The sequence below is a fragment of the Zootoca vivipara genome, chromosome 4 (assembly GCF_963506605.1).
Source record: "Zootoca vivipara chromosome 4, rZooViv1.1, whole genome shotgun sequence".
Taxonomy (NCBI): Eukaryota; Metazoa; Chordata; class Lepidosauria; order Squamata; family Lacertidae; genus Zootoca; species Zootoca vivipara.
In genome coordinates this window covers 98,714,175-98,732,708 of record NC_083279.1, presented here as the reverse complement: position 1 = coordinate 98,732,708, position 18,534 = coordinate 98,714,175, and the positions used below count along the sequence as shown (strand labels likewise).

Below are 18,534 nucleotides of genomic sequence, written 5' to 3'. Positions count from 1 at the left end.
TTGGAAGGGACACCCCAAAGGTCATCAAGTCCAACCCCCTGCATTTAGGATTCTGGCTGCACTGGGGAAATGAAGAACGTGGGGCACTTAATCTTAATCATTCGCTTGGAGAGAAGGCGAGAGGAAGGCCATTTGTTTAAAGTAGAATCACAGAAGCGGAAGGCACGCAAAAGGCACCTAGTCCACCGCTCCCCCAGCAAAGGTGGAATCACAACTAAATTAAATGGCCGCTTCTGGCAGTTTAAAAAAAAATCCCTGTTCCTTTGCCAGGAAAGGAAAATTTCTGGCTTATAAGCATTAAATGTAGCATTAATTCTGGCTTACACTGCCTACACTGGCTGGCAGCAGCTCTCCAGGATTTCAAAGAGGCGTCCTTTTTTTGTATTTATGTATGCTACTACAGCAGCGAGAATTTTGATAGCACAAAATTGGAAGATTGGAGAAGTACCAACTAAAGAACAATAGCAAGAAAAACTGATGAACTATGCAGAAATGGCAAAATTGACGGGCAGACTATGGGGGGGGGAGACAACAGTGACTTTGAAAGAGAGTGGGAACCATTTATAGTATACTTGCAGAAACAAAGGAAGACTATTGACTTGATGGCAGGTTTTAAATAAACACTCACATCTTTATCATCAAAAATATGTAGAAAACAAAGGAATCATATGTTGTTGTTGTTGTTTAGTCGTTTAGTCATGTCCGACTCTTCGTGACCCCATGGACCATAGCACGCCAGGCACTCCTGTCTTCCACTGCCTCCCGCAGTTTGGTCAAACGCATGTTCGTAGCTCCGAAAACACTGTCCAACCATCTCGTCCTCTGTCGTCCCCTTCTCCTTGTGCCCTCCATCTTTCCCAACATCAGGGAGTCTTCTCTTCTCATGAGGTGGCCAAAGTCTTGGAGCCTCAGCTTCACGATCTGTCCTTCCATTGAGCACTCAGGGCTGATTTCCTTCAGAATGGATAGGTTTGATCTTCTTGCAGTCCATGGGACTCTCAAGAGTCTCCTCCAGCACCATAATTCAAAAGCATCAATTCTTCGGCGATCAGCCTTCTTTGTGGTCCAGCTCTCACTTCCATACATCACTACTGGGGAAACCATAGCTTTAACTATACGGACCTTTATCGGCAAGGTGATGTCTCTGCTTTTTTAAGATGCTCTCTAGGTTTGTCATTGCTTTTCTCCCAAGAAGCAGGCGTCTTAGTGTATTCTTTTTGAAACAGCAGTTTGTAATAGGGGGAAATAAATCAGAAGTGGAAGTTGGGGGAAGCCCAGGAGGGGTGGGAGGAGGGAATGTAATATGAATGTTATAGGTATGTGATATTTCTAATAATTGAAAAAGAAAGGCTTCTCTCTGAGCCGTACCTGGAGTCGCAGGGGATTAAATCTGGGGTCTTCTGCATGCATAGCAGGTGATATTCTTGTTGGCACCCGTCTGTCTCGGGAGACAGTGGAGGAGTGCTCCTTTGGGGGTGAAGTCAAACTGCTGGGAGTTTGCAGTGCCCGCTGTGGCTGCAGGAGAGACATGTTTTCTTGCAGCCGGGGCAGATGAAGGTGTCCAGTTGTGCTGATGCAGACGCACCAGGGGCATTTCGTCTCTCTCTGCTCTCCTCCCAGCGGTCATTCCTCCTCTGGTCACTGTTGTGGACGCACAGCCTGTCTCCAAGCGCTGCAGTCATCTGCGAGGGATTCCCACAAAGTGGGATTGCTGTTGCCAGCCTTTGTGACGTTGCACAATCTTTATGCACCATTAGAAACTCAGGTTGTTGTTGTTGTTTAGTTGTTTAGTCGTGTCCGACTCTTCGTGACTCAGGTATATAAGCCAAATGTCTCCTTAAACCAGGGTTACAGTTGGCGAAACAGAATGCCTAGTTGCCATTTTGGGGCCAAGTGGCACAAAAGTCATATAATAATAATAATAATAATAATAATAATAATAATAATAGATTATTTCTACCCCGCCCATCTGGCTGGGTTTCCCCAGCCACTCTGGGCGGCTTCCAACAGAAGAATAAAATAATCGTTTAAAGATTAAAAGCCTCCCTAAACAGGGCTGCCTTCAGATGTCTTCTAGCTGTTTTCCTCTTTGACATCTGATGGGAGGGCGTTCCACAGGGCGGGCGCCACCACCGAGAAGGCCCTCTGCCTGGCTCCCTGCAACTTGGCTTCTCGCAACGAGGGAACCACCAGAAGGCCCTCAGAGCTGGACCTCAGTGTCCGGGCTGAACAATGGGGGTGGAGACGCTCCTTCAGGTATACAGGACTGAGGCCGTTTAGGGCTTTAAAGGTCAGCACCGACACTTTGAACTGTGCTTGGAAACATACTGGGAGCCAATGGAGATCTTTCAAGACCGGTGTTATGTGGTCTTGGCGGCCGCTCCCAGTCACCAGTCTAGCTGCTGCATTCTGGATTAGTTGTAGTTTCCGGGTCACCTTCAAAGGTAGCCCCACGTAGAGCGCATTGCAGTAGTCCAAGCGAGAGATAACTAGAGCATGCACCACTCTGGCGAGACAGTCTGCGGGCAGGTAGGGTCTCAGCTTGCGTACCAGATGGAGCTGAGAGACAGCTGCCCTGGATACAGAATTGACCTGCGCCTCCATGGACAGCTGTGAGTCCAAAATGACTCCCAGGCTGCGTACCTGGTTCTTCAGGGGCACAGTTACCCCATTCAGGACCAGGGAGTCCTCCACACCTGCCAGCCTCCTGTCCCCCACAAATATCCAGTCATACTTCGGGTTGCGTCCGCTGCAGGTTGCAATCTTTCAGCATATGAATGCGGCAGACCTGGAAGTGTTTACATCCGGGTTCTGCCGCGCGTGCATGCGCAGAAGCGCTCTATCGCCGCTCGGGTTGTGGACTTTTCAGGGTGCGAACGGCACCCCGGAACGGATTGGGTCCGCAACCCAAGGTACCACTGTATTTCAGTACAACCTTTTTGGTTCCTGAAATTCGTTCTGATTGTTTCAGATAAAATCTAATGGATAGAATTCTACAGGATGCATTGCTAGTTTGTGAAAACAGTCCTGATCCAAGGATCCCCTGGAGCATCTTCACTTGCAGTCCTGTTCTCTGCCCCATCTTTGGCAAAGGCCTTTTCAGTGGTGGCTCCACAAAGGGAGATCTCTCGGGAGGTCAGCTAAGCTCCCTCTTGGCCCGTTTTGAGGTAGGTCTAAGAAACATTTTTTTATCCAAAAGGCACGTTCTCATTTATTGCTGTTCTTTAAATTTATATATATATATATATATGTAACTGAATAAAACATATTTATTTCATAAAATTTATACCCTGCTTGACTGTAAAAAAACAAACTCAAAGCGTTTTACAAAAGAGATAAAAGAATAAAATGATCAATAAAAAAGAGATAAAAGAATAAAATGATCAATAAAAATGATCAATAAAAAAGAGATAAAAGAATAAAATGATCAATAAAAATGATCAATAAAAAAGAGATAAAAGAATAAAATGATCAATAAAAATGGTCAATAAAAAAGAGATAAAAGAATAAAATGATCAATAAAAATGGTCAATAAAAAAGAGATAAAAGAATAAAAATGATCAATAAAAAAGAGATAAAATAAAATGATCAAAAAAAATGATTTAAAAAAAAGCTTCTGTTTCAGTGTGTTTGAAGAAGTGTGCATGCACACGAAAGCTCATACCTATGACAAACTTAGTTGGTCTCTAAGGTGCTACCGGAAGGATTTTTTTATTTTATTTTAATAAAAATCAAATTATCAATAAAAATTGGGGGGGAATCCTGATGTTAACAGTGGAAAAAAACCTGCTACTGTGTAGACTGTAACATATGCATTTTCCAGCCTATTCAATATTGTTTTATGTAATAATTCAAATTTTAAGTTTCATTTGATTTGTTATCAAAGATTCCTTTAAGCAGCCGGAAAAGCCCCAATAAATCCTACCGTAGTCATCTTTCACCCATGTTTATCACGACAGGGGAAACTATCCCAGTCCAGAATCAATAACCCTGATAAGTGATTGCCAAGGACCTTTAGCTGTGATTCCTGCATTGCAGGGGGTTGGCCTAGATGATCCTTGGGTGTCCCTCCTGATTCCACAATTCTACGATTCTGCCAGAACCCTCTCAATCTTGGAGCATCACCGAGGCTCCTGGCGGTCGACTCTTCACAAGGCTTCAACAAAGTTCCCCCGACTTTTATGCACATATAAATCTCAGACCTTCCAGGAACAAAGCCCCAAACTGGGAGAAACCAAGCAGCTTAAAAAGATAAAAATAAACCCACATCAAGAAAGTTGAATTTCTCCCTCTCCCCTACACAAGACCGGTTTTCCCCCCCACCCACCCCACAAAAGCCCCAAATCTCCTTCCAAAAGATGTCGCGCACAGAGCAGTTTTCAACCATCAGAAAAAGGAAGGCAGCCTGCTTTTTAGAGGGGGAGAGAATTAGCAGCCTCTACCCACACAAAGCCAAAAGTCAGGTCTCTCCATTGCTCCTTTCCTTTCAGCTCCTTGCTTTGCAAAGAGGAGACAAGTCCAAGTTTGTCCTCAGCTCTGTTACCTGGGGGACGTGGCGGCGAAGGCCTCGGAAACCTCTGCAGTCCCATGGCAGGCAGGCAGGCAGGCAGGCAGGCAGGCAGGCAGGCAGGCAGGCAGGCAGGCTGGCTTCCAAATGCCAACAGGGCACACAAGAGAGTGGCGCAGATGGGGGGGCACCTCTTTTCTGCCCTTTTGTCTCAAAGATCCCCCTTTAGAGATGCCCCAAGAAAAGAGAGAGAGAGGGAGGGAGCCCCCCTCCAGATGAACTGCGAAAGCCAAGAGACCACAACCTTTGCACAGCAAGCTTTTTCCCCCTTTTTTCTTTTTTTTTTTGCTTTCTGCAAAAGCACTTCCTGATAGGACTTCCTGAAAAATGAAGAGAGAGCGAAAGAGAGAGAGAGAGAGAGCGCAGAGGCTGCTTTAAAGAGAGAGAATATGAAAGTGGCAGAGAGAAAGCAACAGCACCCAGAATCCACCACGGCTGGCAGACTTCCTCCTCTCGCAGAAACTTTTTTCCACTCTCCTTTCTTTTTTGCGCAGACCCCCCGGAGTTTCTGAAGGGTCTGCCTCAAGAGAGAGAGAGAGAGAGAGAGAGAGAGAGAGAGAGAAGACAACCTGCGTTGCTCAGAAACAAGAGGGCTGCAAGAGAAGCAACTTCTCTGTGTTTAAAAGTATCTGGCTTTTGCTTTATAATTGCTATAACATTTTAGGGTGCGCAAGCTGCACAGAAAACCATTCCTTCGCCCTTGGGCGTTTAGGAAACAAACCCTGAGATAATTGTCCTTTATTTTAGCACACAGATCAATCCCGAGTGTTTCCTCTGCAGAAGGAAATGCCTTCGGGAAACTTTCCCCAGTTCTTTTCAGGTCCTGTTTTACGGGCATATTTGGTATATGGGTAGTGTGGGCCCTGTGGCCTTCAATTATTATTTATTTATTTATTTATTTATTTATTTATTTATTTATACCCCGCCCATCTGGCTGGGTTTCCCCAGCCACTCTGGGCGGCTTCCAACAAATACCAAAATACATTAAAATATCACAGATTAAAAACTTCCCTAAACAGGGCTGCCTTTAGGTGTTTTCTAAATGTCAGGTAGTTGTTTATCTCCTTGACCTCCGATGGAAGGGCGTTCCACAAGGTGGGCGCCACTACCGAGAAGGCCCTCTGCCTGGTTCCCTGTACCTTTGCTTCTCGCAGGGAGGGAACCGCCAGAAGGCCCTCGGCGTTGGACCTCAGTGTCCGGGCTGAACAATGGGGGTGGAGACGCTCCTTCAGGTATACTGGGCCAAGGCCGTTTAGGGCTTTAAAGGTCAGCACCAACACTTTGAATTGTGCTCGGAAACGTACTGGGAGCCAATGTAGGTCTCTTAGGACCGATGTTATGTGGTCTCGGCGGCCACTTCCAGTCACCAGTCTAGCTGCCGCATTCTGGATTAATTGCAGTTTCCGGGTCACCTTCAAAGGTAGCCCCACGTAGAGCGCATTGCAGTAGTCCAAGCGAGAGATAACTAGAGCATGCACCACTCTGGAGAGACAGTCAGTGGGCAGGTAGGGTCTCAGCCTGCGTACCAGATGGAGCTGATAAACAGCTGCCCTGGACACAGAGTTGACCTGCACCTCCATGGACAGCTGTGAGTCCAAAATGACGCCCAGGCTGCACACCTGGTCTTTCAGGGGCACAGTTACCCCATTCAGGACCAGGGAGTCCTCCACACCTGCCCGCCTCCTGTCCCCCACAAACAGTACTTGTCAGGATTCAATCTCAATCTGTTAGCCGCCATCCATCCTCCAACCGCCTCCAGGCACTCACACAGGACCTTCACCGCCTTCACTGGTTCTGATTTGAAAGAGAGGTAGAGCTGGGTATCATCCGCATACTGATGAACACCCAGCCCAAACCCCCTGATGATCTCTCCCAGTGGCTGCATATAGATGTTAAAAAGCATGGGGGAGAGGACAGAACCCTGAGGCACCCCACAAGTGAGAGCCCAGGGGTCTGAACACTCATCCCCCAACACCACTTTCTGGACACGGCCCAGGAGGAAGGAGCGGAACCACGGCGTAACATTTTTGGCATTAACAGCCCCCCTTTTCTCAAGGTGACGCACCATGGTTCTCCCCCTCCTCAACTGATCCCCGCAACAGCCCTGTGAGGTAGGCTGGGCCAAGGTCAGCCAGGGAGTTTCATAGCCGAGTGGGGGATTTGAACCCTGGTCTCTCAGGTCCCAGCCCGGCACTATAAGCACTAAACCACTCCGGCTCTCAAGCAATAAAGCAACACATTTCATCATTTTGAAAAATCTGGGAAAATGGCAGCAGATAATATCTCCCCGACAACCTTCGTATACACGCACACACACACACATCCCAAAGGCCTGAACAAAAGAGGAGAGATTCCAAGCTGCGCCCGAACATGGCTAGAAGTGGGATTTCCCCAGGCAGGGAGTTCCACCTGTGGGTGCCACCACCGTGAGTGCCCTGCTAATGCCTGCTTTCATGCAGTGGCTCTCCAGGTTCTCAGACAAGGGTGTTAATAATAATAATAATAATAATAATAATAATAATAATAATAATAATAATAATAATTTAGCATTTATACCCCACCCATCTGGCCGGGTCTCCCCAGCCACTCTGGGCGGCTTCCAACAGAAGAATAAAACACAATAATCTATTAAACATTAAAAGCCTCCCTGAACAGGGCTGCCTTCAGATGTCTTCTAAAAGTCTGGTAGTTGTTTTCCTTTTTGACATCTGTTGGGAGGGTGTTCCACAGGGTAGGCGCCACCACCGAGAAGGCCCTCTGCCTGGTTCCCTGCAACTTGGCTTCTCGCAACGAGGGAACCACCAGAAGGCCCTCGGTGCTGGACCTCAGTGTCCGGGCAGAATGATGGAGGTGGAGATGCTCCTTCAGGTATACTGGACCGAGGCCATTTAGGGCTTTAAAGGTCAGCACCAACACTTTGAATTGTGCTTGGAAACGTACTGGGAGCCAATGTAGATCTTTCAAAACCGGTGTTATGTGGTCTCGGCGGCCGCTCCCAGTCACCAGTCTAGCTGCCGCATTCTGGATTAGTTGTAGTTTCCGAGTCACCTTCAAAGGTAGCCCCACGTAGAGCGCATTGCAGTAGTCCAAGCGAGAGATAACTAGAGCATGCACCACTCTAGCTAGTTTACTTTTAACTAGAGATGTTGGGGGGGGGGTTATTGTGCATGCACAGCTTTGGCACCCCCATCTGTGCTCCTGTAAGATTCCTGCATTGTGGGGGTTGGACTGGATGACCCTTGGGGTCCCTTCCAACTCGGTAACTCCATGATTCTACGATGTGTGCCAGACTTGCACAGGAGACATTCCTAGGGTGCCGTGCCTGTAACTTACTTCTCTCACTGGGTTCTCGGCTGAATTGATTTCAACACAAGGTGGCAGCATCACACCAAAATAGGCTTCGTCAACAGCCTCACTCTGGGGAACTGGCTATTTTCCCTCAAAAAGGACGTTCTACCCATACGAGCTGATTTGCTGATCTTTGAGACAAAGCGGTGGCAGTTCAGAAATGCTCGTCGCTCTTTAAGATCTCTTCCACACAGTTTTTGAAGGATTGTAGCTCAGAAAGCAAACAGCAGCCCAGGTAGGAATTCAAGTTTCGCCTCACCTGGCCAACCAACCCGGTGCTCACGGGAAGCCCAAAAGCAGAATCCGAGCGGAGGAGCCCTCTCCCCTCCTGTGGTTTCCGGAAGCATGGCCAAGAGCCATGGACAGCCCTCTCCTCCTCCAATTTGTCCAATCATCCCTGCCTCCTGTGGCAGGGAGTTCCACAGCTCATGGACTGTGCAAAGAAGACCTTTCTTTTGTCTGTCATTAAACCAGGTGGCGCTGTGGTTAAACCACTGAGCCTAGGGCTTGCTGATCAGAAGGTTGGCAGTTCGAATCCCTGTGACGGGGTGAGCTCCTGTTGCTTGGTCCCAGCTCCTGCCAACCTAGCAGTTCGAAAGCACGTAAAAGTGCAAGTAGATAAATAGGTACTGCTCCAGTGGGAAGGTAAACGGCGTTTCCATGTACTGCTCTGGTTTGCCAGAAGCGGCTTTGTCATGCTGGCCACATGACCTGGAAGCTATACGCCGGCTCCCTCGGCCAATAATGCGAGATGAGCGCGCAACTCCAGAGTCGGTCACGACTGGACCTAATGGTCCGGGGTCCCTTTACCCTTACCTTTAAAAGCTCCTTGCCCCCTTCCCAACAGCCCTCTCCTCCTCCAATTTGTCCAATCATCCCTGCCTCCTGTGGCAGGGAGTTCCACAGTTCATGGGCTGTGCAAAGAAGTCCTTTCTTTCGTCTGTCGTTAAAAGCTCCTTGCCCCCTTCCCAATTCCCATCATACAGCCCGGTTAACTGGGGCTGATGGGAGATGTAGTCCACCCACCTGAAGGGGGAACCAGGTTACAGAAGCTCTCTTTAAACGCTAACACTTTTTAAAGCCTTCTTGCCTAGACAATGCCATCATCGTAATAATAAAGAATAATTTATTATTTCTACCCCGCCCATCTGGCTGGGTTTCCCCAGCCACTCTGGGCGGCTTCCAAGAAAATATTAAAATACAATAATAATAAACATAATGATAATAAAATCATAAACAGGCCACCAGACCCTTTGCTGTTTTTTGCCTCCCAGAAGGCCGTGCCGCCTTTTCACATGGTTCTTCTCCCCCCCCTCCTTATTTAACCCACACAGCAACCCTGCGGGGTAGGTTCAGTTCAGTGTTAGAAACTCAGATATATAGGCTAGTGTAAGGGGGAAGGCTTATAGGGAACTGCCCCCCCCCTCATCAGGAGCAGCCCATCTCCCAGCAGTAATGAAAGCGAAGGGTCAGAAGGGGGAAGTCAGGAGACGGAGAGGGAGTGCCAGAACTCTGGCAACATCCAAGAGCCACTGGTCCTCAGGCAGGAAGGGGGGGGAAGAGAGGAGGGGACTCAAAAGGGCCAGAGACCTTTCCCCCCCACACCGGAATTAAGGAGGAGGAGAAAGGGGAGGAGGTTAGCTGTCCCGCGACTCTTATGTTGGTCAAGGTCGCGAAAAGGGGCAGTGCCGGATTCTGAATCGGACTGATGAGACATGAAACCAGCAGCTCAATTCACTGTAAATAATGTGCACCAATAAAAGTTCCTGAAAGACAAGCATGTGGAGGGTCGTGACTCAAGAGTAGTCGCAAAAAACCCTGACAGCTAGGTACCAAATGGCACTTTAAACCAGGGTTACAGTCGGGAAAACGGAATACCTAGTTGCCATTTGGGGGCCAGGTGGCTCGAAAGTTGTCTTTTTCTATGCGACTTTTTGGTTCCTGAAATCCGTTCCGATTGCGCAGATAAAATAACTAAAGGATGTGGGATTTCTGTGTGAAAACAGGCAACTCCAAGGATCCCCAGGCATGCACCTGCCAATGGTGGAGACCTCAGGTGCCATCCTGGCGCCCGGGCATCTTCACCTGGTTGCAAGTGGCCGATAGCCAGGTTCAAAATGCGCCTGCCAAATTTCGAACGCCGGTTCAGCACCTGCCCCAGGATTACCCAGCGAGCAACAAGGCCGGGAGGGGATTCGAACCCTGGTCTCCCAAGTCACAGACTGACACTCTAACCACTACACAACAGCGGCCCAAGCCAGCGGAGAGAAAGCAACCGTCCCCTCACCTAGGAACCAGGGGCGTACCCAGAATCAAAACTGGGGGGGGGGGCAAGAGAGGGGAAGAGAGAGGGAAGGAAGGAGGGAGGGAAGGAAGAGAGGAAGGGAAGGGAAGGGAAGGGAAGGGAAGGGAAGGGAAGGGAAGGGAAGGGAAGGGAAGGGAAGGAAGGAAGGAAGGAAGGAAGGAAGGAAGGAAGGAAGGAAGGAAGGAAGGAAGGAAGGAAGGAAGGAAGGAAGGAAGGGGTGAGAGAGAGAGAGAAGGGAGGGAGGGAGAGAGAGAGAGAGAGAAAGGAAGGAAAAAGCGCCCCCCCCAGCTCAGGCTGTTTCCCCCCCCCCACGTTCCTGTCACTGGCTGCAGCCGTGGAGGGGGTGGAAACAGCCAGATTTCCATAACCCGCAGCGACTTTTCCCCTTCAGTTTTTGGAGGGAGAAAGTGCGGGTTATGGTCCGTAAAATACGGTAATTTATTTATTTTTGCTTCTGGGGGGGGGGCAGCTGTCCCCCTGCCCCTCGCTGGGTACGCCCATGCTAGGAACACCCCCTGCCCAACACCTTTGCATCTTTTGGACTCACCTGGCTGCTGCTTTCTGGCTTGGGCCTCTGGGGGGCAGCGTGGGAGGGCGGCTGGGCACCGGAGGGGCCTTTTGGGTGGGGGGCTTCCCCTCCAGATGGTGGCGCTTGGCAGGCAGAGGGGGCAGGGGAGGGTTCGCCATCTCTTCCGCAGCCGCAGCATCCGGGCTGAGCCTGCCCCTCGCCGGCGGCATCGCCGGGGACGTAAACTCCAAAAGAGAAGGGCCTGCGGGAAGTTCAGACGTAGCAGTAGAGGAAAACTTCACCGGCGGGTGACAGCTCGTCCGGGGAGGGATGGGCGGCGGGGTGGGTGCTGTCTCCAGCTGCTGGCGAGGAGGCGACGCTTCTGTCGCCGAGTCGCTCCCAGCCTCCTGCTTCGTGGAGGAAGCAGCAGCCGCAGCGCCGGCGCGGAAGATGTTGCGTTTCATGGGGACCGGCCTCCTGGGGGGCAGTTTGGGGGCATCCATGGCAGGCAGCGCCTCCGTGAAGGCCTTCAGGAGCCCAGAGAGGATGCGCCGGCGGTGCCCTGGGAGAAGGATGCCCAGGCGGGTCAGGGCCTCGTCCGACAGGTGCTGGCAGTCCGACACACGCCACAGCTCGTTCCGCTCGAAGTTCTCAGCGTACTGCTCCAGGTGGAGGGCACGCAGCCAGTCCCCCATGGGGAGCGAGGCCCCATCCGCCATGGCACCGGGGAGGGGCACCCACCGAGGCCTCACTTCATCCCTCCAGCTCCTCAGTCTTCGCTGGACCCCAAACGACGGCAGCCGCACCTGGGGAAGGAAGCACGGGAGAGAGATAAAATCATGGACTTGTAGAGTTGGGAGGGACCCCCAACGGTCATCTAGCCCAACCCCCTACAACGCTGTCCCATGTGGGGGTCGAACCTGCAACCTTGGCATTACCCAGCACCACGCTCACGTCAACTGAGCTATCCGCTGTCTTTGAATCCTCTTTTAAAGGCATCTCAAGGCAGCCCTTTTTAGGGAAGCTTTTAATGTTTGATGGATTTCTGTATTTTAATGTTTGATGGATTTCTGTATTTTAGAATTTCTGTTTTGTTGGAAGCCGCCCAGAGTGGCTGGGGGAACCCGGCCAGATGGGCGGGGTATAAATAATAAATTATTATTATTATTATTATTATCCGCCTTTCTACGGCACCTAAAGTGGCAATCCTGCTCAGGGTTGCCTGTGAGCAAACCCCGGTGAATGCAATGAGGTGGACTTTTGACTAAATATGCACCGGCTTAACTTGTAAAGACACATGGGGCATTCGTTCAGCAAAGGCTAAAGCTGATGAGAGGCATGTTTCAGCTTTTAATTCCAAGTACAGACACTATTGCAAGCAAAATTTTGTTTGTTTGTTTGTTTGTTTGTTTGTTTGTTTGTTTGTTTATACATACATACATACATACATACATACATACATACATACATACATACCCCACCCATCTGGCTGGGTTGGCCCAGCCTCTCTGGGGTTTGCCATTGAAGCACCTAGCCTGTGTTATAAGAATTTTGAGGTCATATCTATATATATATAATAATTGTTCATAAAACATGTACATGAATGTACAGGCACATGTCTGAAGCAGCACAGGAAGACAGGCCTTTCTGACACCATTTTGACTCTCTCTCTGACCAGGTGTTCCTCTGCAAGGAAGAAGTGGGGTGGGGGGAACCTTCTCATTGTCTCAGGAATTAAAGTGATAATCCCTGGCATCCTGATACCTGACTGCCAGACAAAAGGGTGTGATTAACTTGGCTGGGAAACAGGGAAATGTAAATATCTCTCAATTTTGTTGATTAGGTTTTGGGGGGCAGGGGGCAGGGTCCAGACTGCTCAGATTACTGCCACCAGACCTCCCCTTTCATGATGTACCTATGATGAATCTAGGGAGGGGGGTCTTGGGCTACACCCCTTCTGTGACATATGGATGATGCTTCTGGGGGGTGGGCTGAAACCAATTTCAAATTTCTTTTTAAGGGCAAGACATCTTTGTTTGGGGTTCCTTCCTTGTTCTCCTGTGTGAGAGGAAGGACCCTGTTGCAACAGTTAAAATAAAAGTGCCTTGCTTCGTACGTCCTGGTTTGGTCTCTGTTATTTGGTGGGCAGGAGACGCTTAAATTCGTCTGCTTGCCTGGATCCTTGAGCTCTCCCTGGGTCAAGATCCATTTCTCTGGGTTCATAGGAACCAGCTTAAATTTTACAACAATTTGGCGACCACTTCGGGGACCCAGTTTTGCCTTGAGCTCCGGGTTCACTGAGGAAGGGGAGCCCAGCGCGCCCTTGCCTCTTTTGCAGGGGGGTAAACCAACCTCAGGACCCGAGGCACTTGGTAGTAATTGAGAGTCCAAGCGGGACCCCCAGGACGAAGCAACGTTTAAAGGGACAAGGCTGTTTTTTTTTCAGGAACCAGTTGGAAGCTGGAGACAACGGGATTCGACTGAAAGGATCGGTCGTGAGTATTAAAAGGGGACACCTTGGGTGAGCTAAGAACCACAGCAACTAAAAATCTATTTCTCCACTTGGACTATCCTTTTCTACTCTCCTCTTTGGACCTTAGTTGCAGCAAGGCTGCCAGGCACAGTTACAAGGTAGAACTGAGGTCCAGGGCAACAGTCTTTACGTTAAACGCAGAGCTCAGAAAGACTGTCCCAGCTCCCTTCTGCCAAACTGAGCAGAAGTCTGAGCAAACTGTCGCTTTTCTACCAATCTGGGAATCTGGCTATCCCAGCTCTGTTTCCTATTCCTCTGCTCTTAATCTTCGGGTGAAGACGCCCCCCTGCCATGGCGACCTTTGTTAGGTATGACCCATGACCAGAGATTGCAAGTGCGCCCGTTCCTTTCCTACTACTCTGTATCTCTGTATTCCTCAGTTCCGACCTGACATTGCGTAGGCAAGCGTTCAGTAGGATATGAGTCTAGTGTGTAAGAGGCAGGGAAGTTGCTGTGGAACCCTCAGGCAATTGATGACCAGTGGGAGGGTTCCAATAGGGTTTTAGCTGCACCAGGCCGCCTAGTAGTTAGTGCACGCGAACGGCAGGCAGGAACACCACTAGGACGTGGGGGTGAGTCATAGACTCGGGAAGTTAAGAGTGTCCAGGAACAGGGTCGGGGACCCGAACTGCAGTATAAAAAGGCTTAAGTAAAATGGGTGCAACCCACTCTAAGGAATTCCTTTCCCAGACTCCCAACCGAGGCAAAGCACAACTGAGGCTTGGCTCCGGTAAGGACTTTGAGGATGAAAGTCCACTCCAATTCGTTCTCTTAAATTGGCACGAAATCCCCGGGGCGGACAAGCTTGAAGGGAACCAATTGCAAAAACTTTGTAAGAAAAAAACACTGGGTCCGCTTTACTATGGACCACCCAGATGAGGGGAAATGGCTACCAGGAGGTTCCTTTAACATACAGTGAATCTCCGCTTTAAAATTAACCCTGGTGAACTCTGAATGAGAAAAGTTTTGTGAGGAATCCTACAAAGTATGTTATGGTATAAAATTATATATGTTTGCATGTTACATGTTGTCTGTGTTGTCTGTGAAGTGTATGTGCGTCTGATCCTTGTGTCTGCTATAGTTCATTGTTCCCCTTAAAGTAAATGAGAGATATAATCCAGGTTTAGGAAATTAGGGGTTTGTGTAAAATTTGGCCATGACACCCACAGACTGCCTTTTTTAAAGCATGCATAGTTTAAAATAATATAATAATAAGGCAAGCTTGCTTAAATAATCTTATGTAAGGGCTTGATCAACCCAAAAACAATGGCAAATATTTAAAAGAGTGGAGGTAGTGTGTAAAGGTTTGTTTTAAAGAGGCTGTAGAAGGCCATTTTTTCCTCTCCAAAAGTAAAAAGAGGGGGCAGGATGAAGGAAAATAAGAGTAGTAAGTTTGAAAATGCTTGCTCAATGCTTTGAAAATATTTTGAAACTTGAAAATGTTCACTTCATGAGGTGTGCAAATGTTTGTTATTGAGAGAGGCTCTAAAAGGGAGTCTTCCTCCAAGTGACTAGAGGAATATTGACTAAAGGAAAATTGAACAGCTATTCCTATAAAGGTGAATTGTTTGTCAAAAGTAGAGCTTCCTTAGCCAGGAATTGTCTATCTGAGTCTAGTTTTAACTTCAATTGTGTTGGGCTCCTGATATCACCTCTTAAGGAAAAAAACTCATCTGCTAAAGGGTTCTATATAAAGTTGGTATTTTCATTCAAATCTTGTGAATCCTGTATCTTAGAGGGTTAGACTAAATGACCTCAGGGTCCCTTCTAACCCCCATTTTAGAGCTATGTGAAAGGCAATGTGTCTGATGTGGTGATGGGTTGAAATTCAGCCCAGCTCTGCTTTCTGGCAAGGAAAGATTATTGGTTTTCAGAGTTGGAACAAGAGTGTAATTGTTGTTTTTGTGGAGTGATTATATAAGTTTTTATCACTTTCTCTATTAAGGGGGTAAAGTTTAAGCACATATGAAAGTCTTGAACATTTCCCAATCTTTCTCTAGAGAGTAAAAGTGGGGTGTATGTGCATACCTACCCCTTTCTGTACAGAAAGGGGGAGCGGGAAGGGAAAAGGGAGATTGTAACCTTGAAAATGTTTGTTTGTGAACTCATAATATTTAAGGTCTGTGTCACAAGGGAGCCATGTGCTCTGTATGTAATGTTTCACCATGTGACTATGGAATATGGTGTTCCTTCTAGGGAAATGTTATTAAAAGTAGAGGATCCATAGCCAGCAAATGTCTATCTGAGTCACTTTAACCTTGATTCAAATGGACAGAATGGTTTTAGTAAGGAAGTAAATTCCCTCTTAAACTGTTTATCCAATCTTAAGGTTTGCTAAAGGCTTCTATATAACGTTGGTACTTTTAATCTTCCCCTTCCTTATTTTTCCCTTAGTACACACATGTGCTTCCGTGATAGGGCATAGCCTGTGTTTCCTTCCCAGTCAGGCGTCTGTACTCAAATGTATGTGTATCCTAAGGGCAGTGATAGTGTTGAGATCCCCATATTTCAGAAGGGGTGGACTAGATTACTCAAGATCCCTTCCAACCCTTTCCAAACTTGCAAAAAGGAGGGAGAGAAAATGTGTTTGTAAGCACTGAAAAGTGAGTTTCTGTGTAAAATCTAACCCTATTTTAAAATCTACTCTTTCCCCTTCCCTTCCTTTATTCAGATGGTAATTTTGTCAAGAGGTGCAGCACTTTAAAAAATGGTACAATAGACTGCCGAATCATGAACTCTGTACATGCACAGAGGCTATGTCAGCTTGAAGAGGAAAATAGAGGAGAAAAATGAGGTTTTAACTAAGGGGCGAAAAGGTTATAATCTGCTCATGAAATATTATTCAAATTTCTTAATGTAAAGCTTTGAACCACTGAGGGAAAACAACCTCATGTGTGTTACTGGTCCATCAAGGTTAAGTGGTTGCCAAGTTCCAAAAATCTTAACATGCCAGATTCTTTCCACAGGTATAAATAGCAGAGTACTACTATAAGTCTGTCTCTTGAGTAGTTTATAAATTAATTAAGAGGTTCAAGGTTATGCTTTGCACATGAAACTTAAATTTAAATTTCCTTATGTAAAAATAAATAGATAAAGAACCATTGAGAACCATCAACTGTTTAGAAGCTGCCAATTCCAGTTCAACATGCAAAACTCTGTACATTTTAGGAACATTTCCTGACTGATTTTCACATGAAATAATTTTCCCTTTCCAGCAGAATACTGAGATTCAGGGTGTGGAGAAATTCTTTCAGAACCTTAATGCAAAATTATCTCCCAATGGGGGGGGGGGGGACGCCACCTAAACAAGCCCCTCCACACTTGGAAATTCATAGAAAATTGCTGTCTACCAGTTGACAGACTATGCAAACAAAAGGCTCCATTTCTTTCCTAGCAGGTACTCAGGATGGATACTTATCTCCCATTTGCATTTCACCCCGAAGCATTACCCTATGTTAATATAACCCTCCCTTTTCTAATGTAGCAATGATTGAGTGTTTTGCCAATTCTTTTCTTCCACAGCAAAAAAAAAAAAAAAGTGAGGAGTGAGGAGATACAAACAGTAATTTCATTTCTCTTTGGCGCTTCTCTTTAGCTTATAAATAATCTGCTTCCATTTATTATATCAGTTTTTCCATTATGTCTATGAAATTATTCTAACAATAACCAGGTAAAAATTGTTGTGTGAGTGGTAATCTAAATTTTATTTTGTTTTATTTTTGTATCTTTTTTTTTTTGGTATTTCTACTTTTTCTTTCTGTACATACAAATGTAGCATCTAAGTCATTCTTTCCTGTAAATAATAATAATAATAATCCCTTTCAAACAAGATACATGAACCTCAAAGAGAATTCAGAACCACATAAGGAAAATGTTAATAACTTATCGATTGTGTCCTAATTAACAAAATTTTTGTCCTTTGTTTCCTCCACAGCCAAACTAGGTGAAGTAAATTAAACTGACTGAGTAGACAATAACAGCAGTAATTAAATAACTATGATCTTATATTATTTGCAGCTCCCCAAGAAGAAATTTCTAGAATATTCTCCCCTTTCTTGACTATTTATCACTATTATTTTTTAACTAATTATATCTTCAGGCCCCAACCCCCTGCAGGCCTATTTTCAAAAGGATGTTTTACAGGAAATCAAATTGACATTTTATCTCTTTGATCACAACCTAAGAAGGAGGACCTAGAAAGCTATAACGTTTCAGCAAGGTTTAGAAGTGCTGTTATAGAAGTACTGTTAACTTCCTCCCAGTGACTCGAAGGCAGACAAGAAAACCCCCTTGTTGGAGATACATGCAAAAGCAGCAAGAATTAACTCAAGTTCACCTGATTGCCTCAAGATATACAAATGGCGTATAATTAATAATTTGAAGGTTTTGTGCATTATGTGTTATATAGGAATACTGAAATGTGTCAAATGACTTTGGGACAAAGGGGGAAAGTGAATTGCAAGGACATTCTCTCTCCTTGACCTCAAGACTCTGTGCCCTAGGATTTAAAAGCAGCCGGAATTGTCTCAAGATCATGATGGCCTCAAGACATACAACTGATATATAATTATTAGGTCTTATGTTGCGTGATATTCGACAGAAACATTGAACTATGTCTGACAGTATGTTATTTCCACAAGGAGGGGGAGGTGAACCAATTTTGTGTTTAATTGTTGGGTTTTTTTTAAAAAAAAAAAAATGTATAGTGTCCCAATGTTTTTTTTTTTGTATTATTGCCATGCATTGTATGCCTTTTAAAGGATCAGGATATTGCATAGTTCAGTATTTAGATTAGATCAACTTATGACCACATTTTCTTGTCCCACCTGGCACTCTGCAGTGTGCCAACCTTCTCTACACATTTTTTAAATTTGTTTTTACTCATTTTACCAAGAATAAGCTCCAAGATCCATGAAACACCAGATAAATGAAGGTATTTATGTCTTGATTTAACAGGAATGATCCCTTTTAGAGTTAAATTTGACTAATTTGGACATGTTTTATGGGGCTGTATAAATTTTAATTTGGCTTCAGTTCTAATTGGGCAAGTGTATCCAAGGTGCAAGTAGCTTTCTTCCTTTAAGAGCAACTGGGCAACTCCCTACAGTGCAAGGCCAGAGCCTATAATAAAGGCCCATAGAAAGCCCAAGGCAAAGGCATCTCTCTCATGACATGTCCAAACCTGTGGCAGCTATGGTGAGTGCCAGGCGACATGGTCAATATGAAAGCCCTAAGGGGATTCACCAGGGATTGTTGCTGTTGTGCCACGTTGG

At 46.5% G+C, this 18,534-nt stretch overlaps 1 protein-coding gene across 12 annotated transcripts in view; it reads right to left on the bottom strand.

Annotated features, from left to right (window-relative positions):
• Positions 1-18,534, bottom strand: part of ARAP1 (ArfGAP with RhoGAP domain, ankyrin repeat and PH domain 1) — a 135,669-nt gene that overhangs the window by 79,552 nt on the left and 37,583 nt on the right. For 8 of the 12 annotated variants that reach the window (XR_009557523.1, XM_060273983.1, XM_060273977.1 and 5 more), the window contains exons 2-3: positions 12,205-12,263; positions 10,768-11,534 (exon numbers count right to left, since the gene is read on the bottom strand). Coding sequence is in view for 10 of the 12 variants with exons in the window: in XM_060273983.1 (XP_060129966.1) it covers positions 10,768-11,534; positions 12,205-12,213 (776 nt within the window). In the remaining 2 variants the exon portion in view is untranslated. Of the gene's footprint in view, positions 1-4,543; positions 5,042-10,767; positions 11,535-12,204; positions 12,264-18,534 lie in introns of those variants that run through there. The other 4 variants (XM_060273980.1, XM_060273982.1, XM_060273981.1 and 1 more) reach the window with 2 other exon arrangements.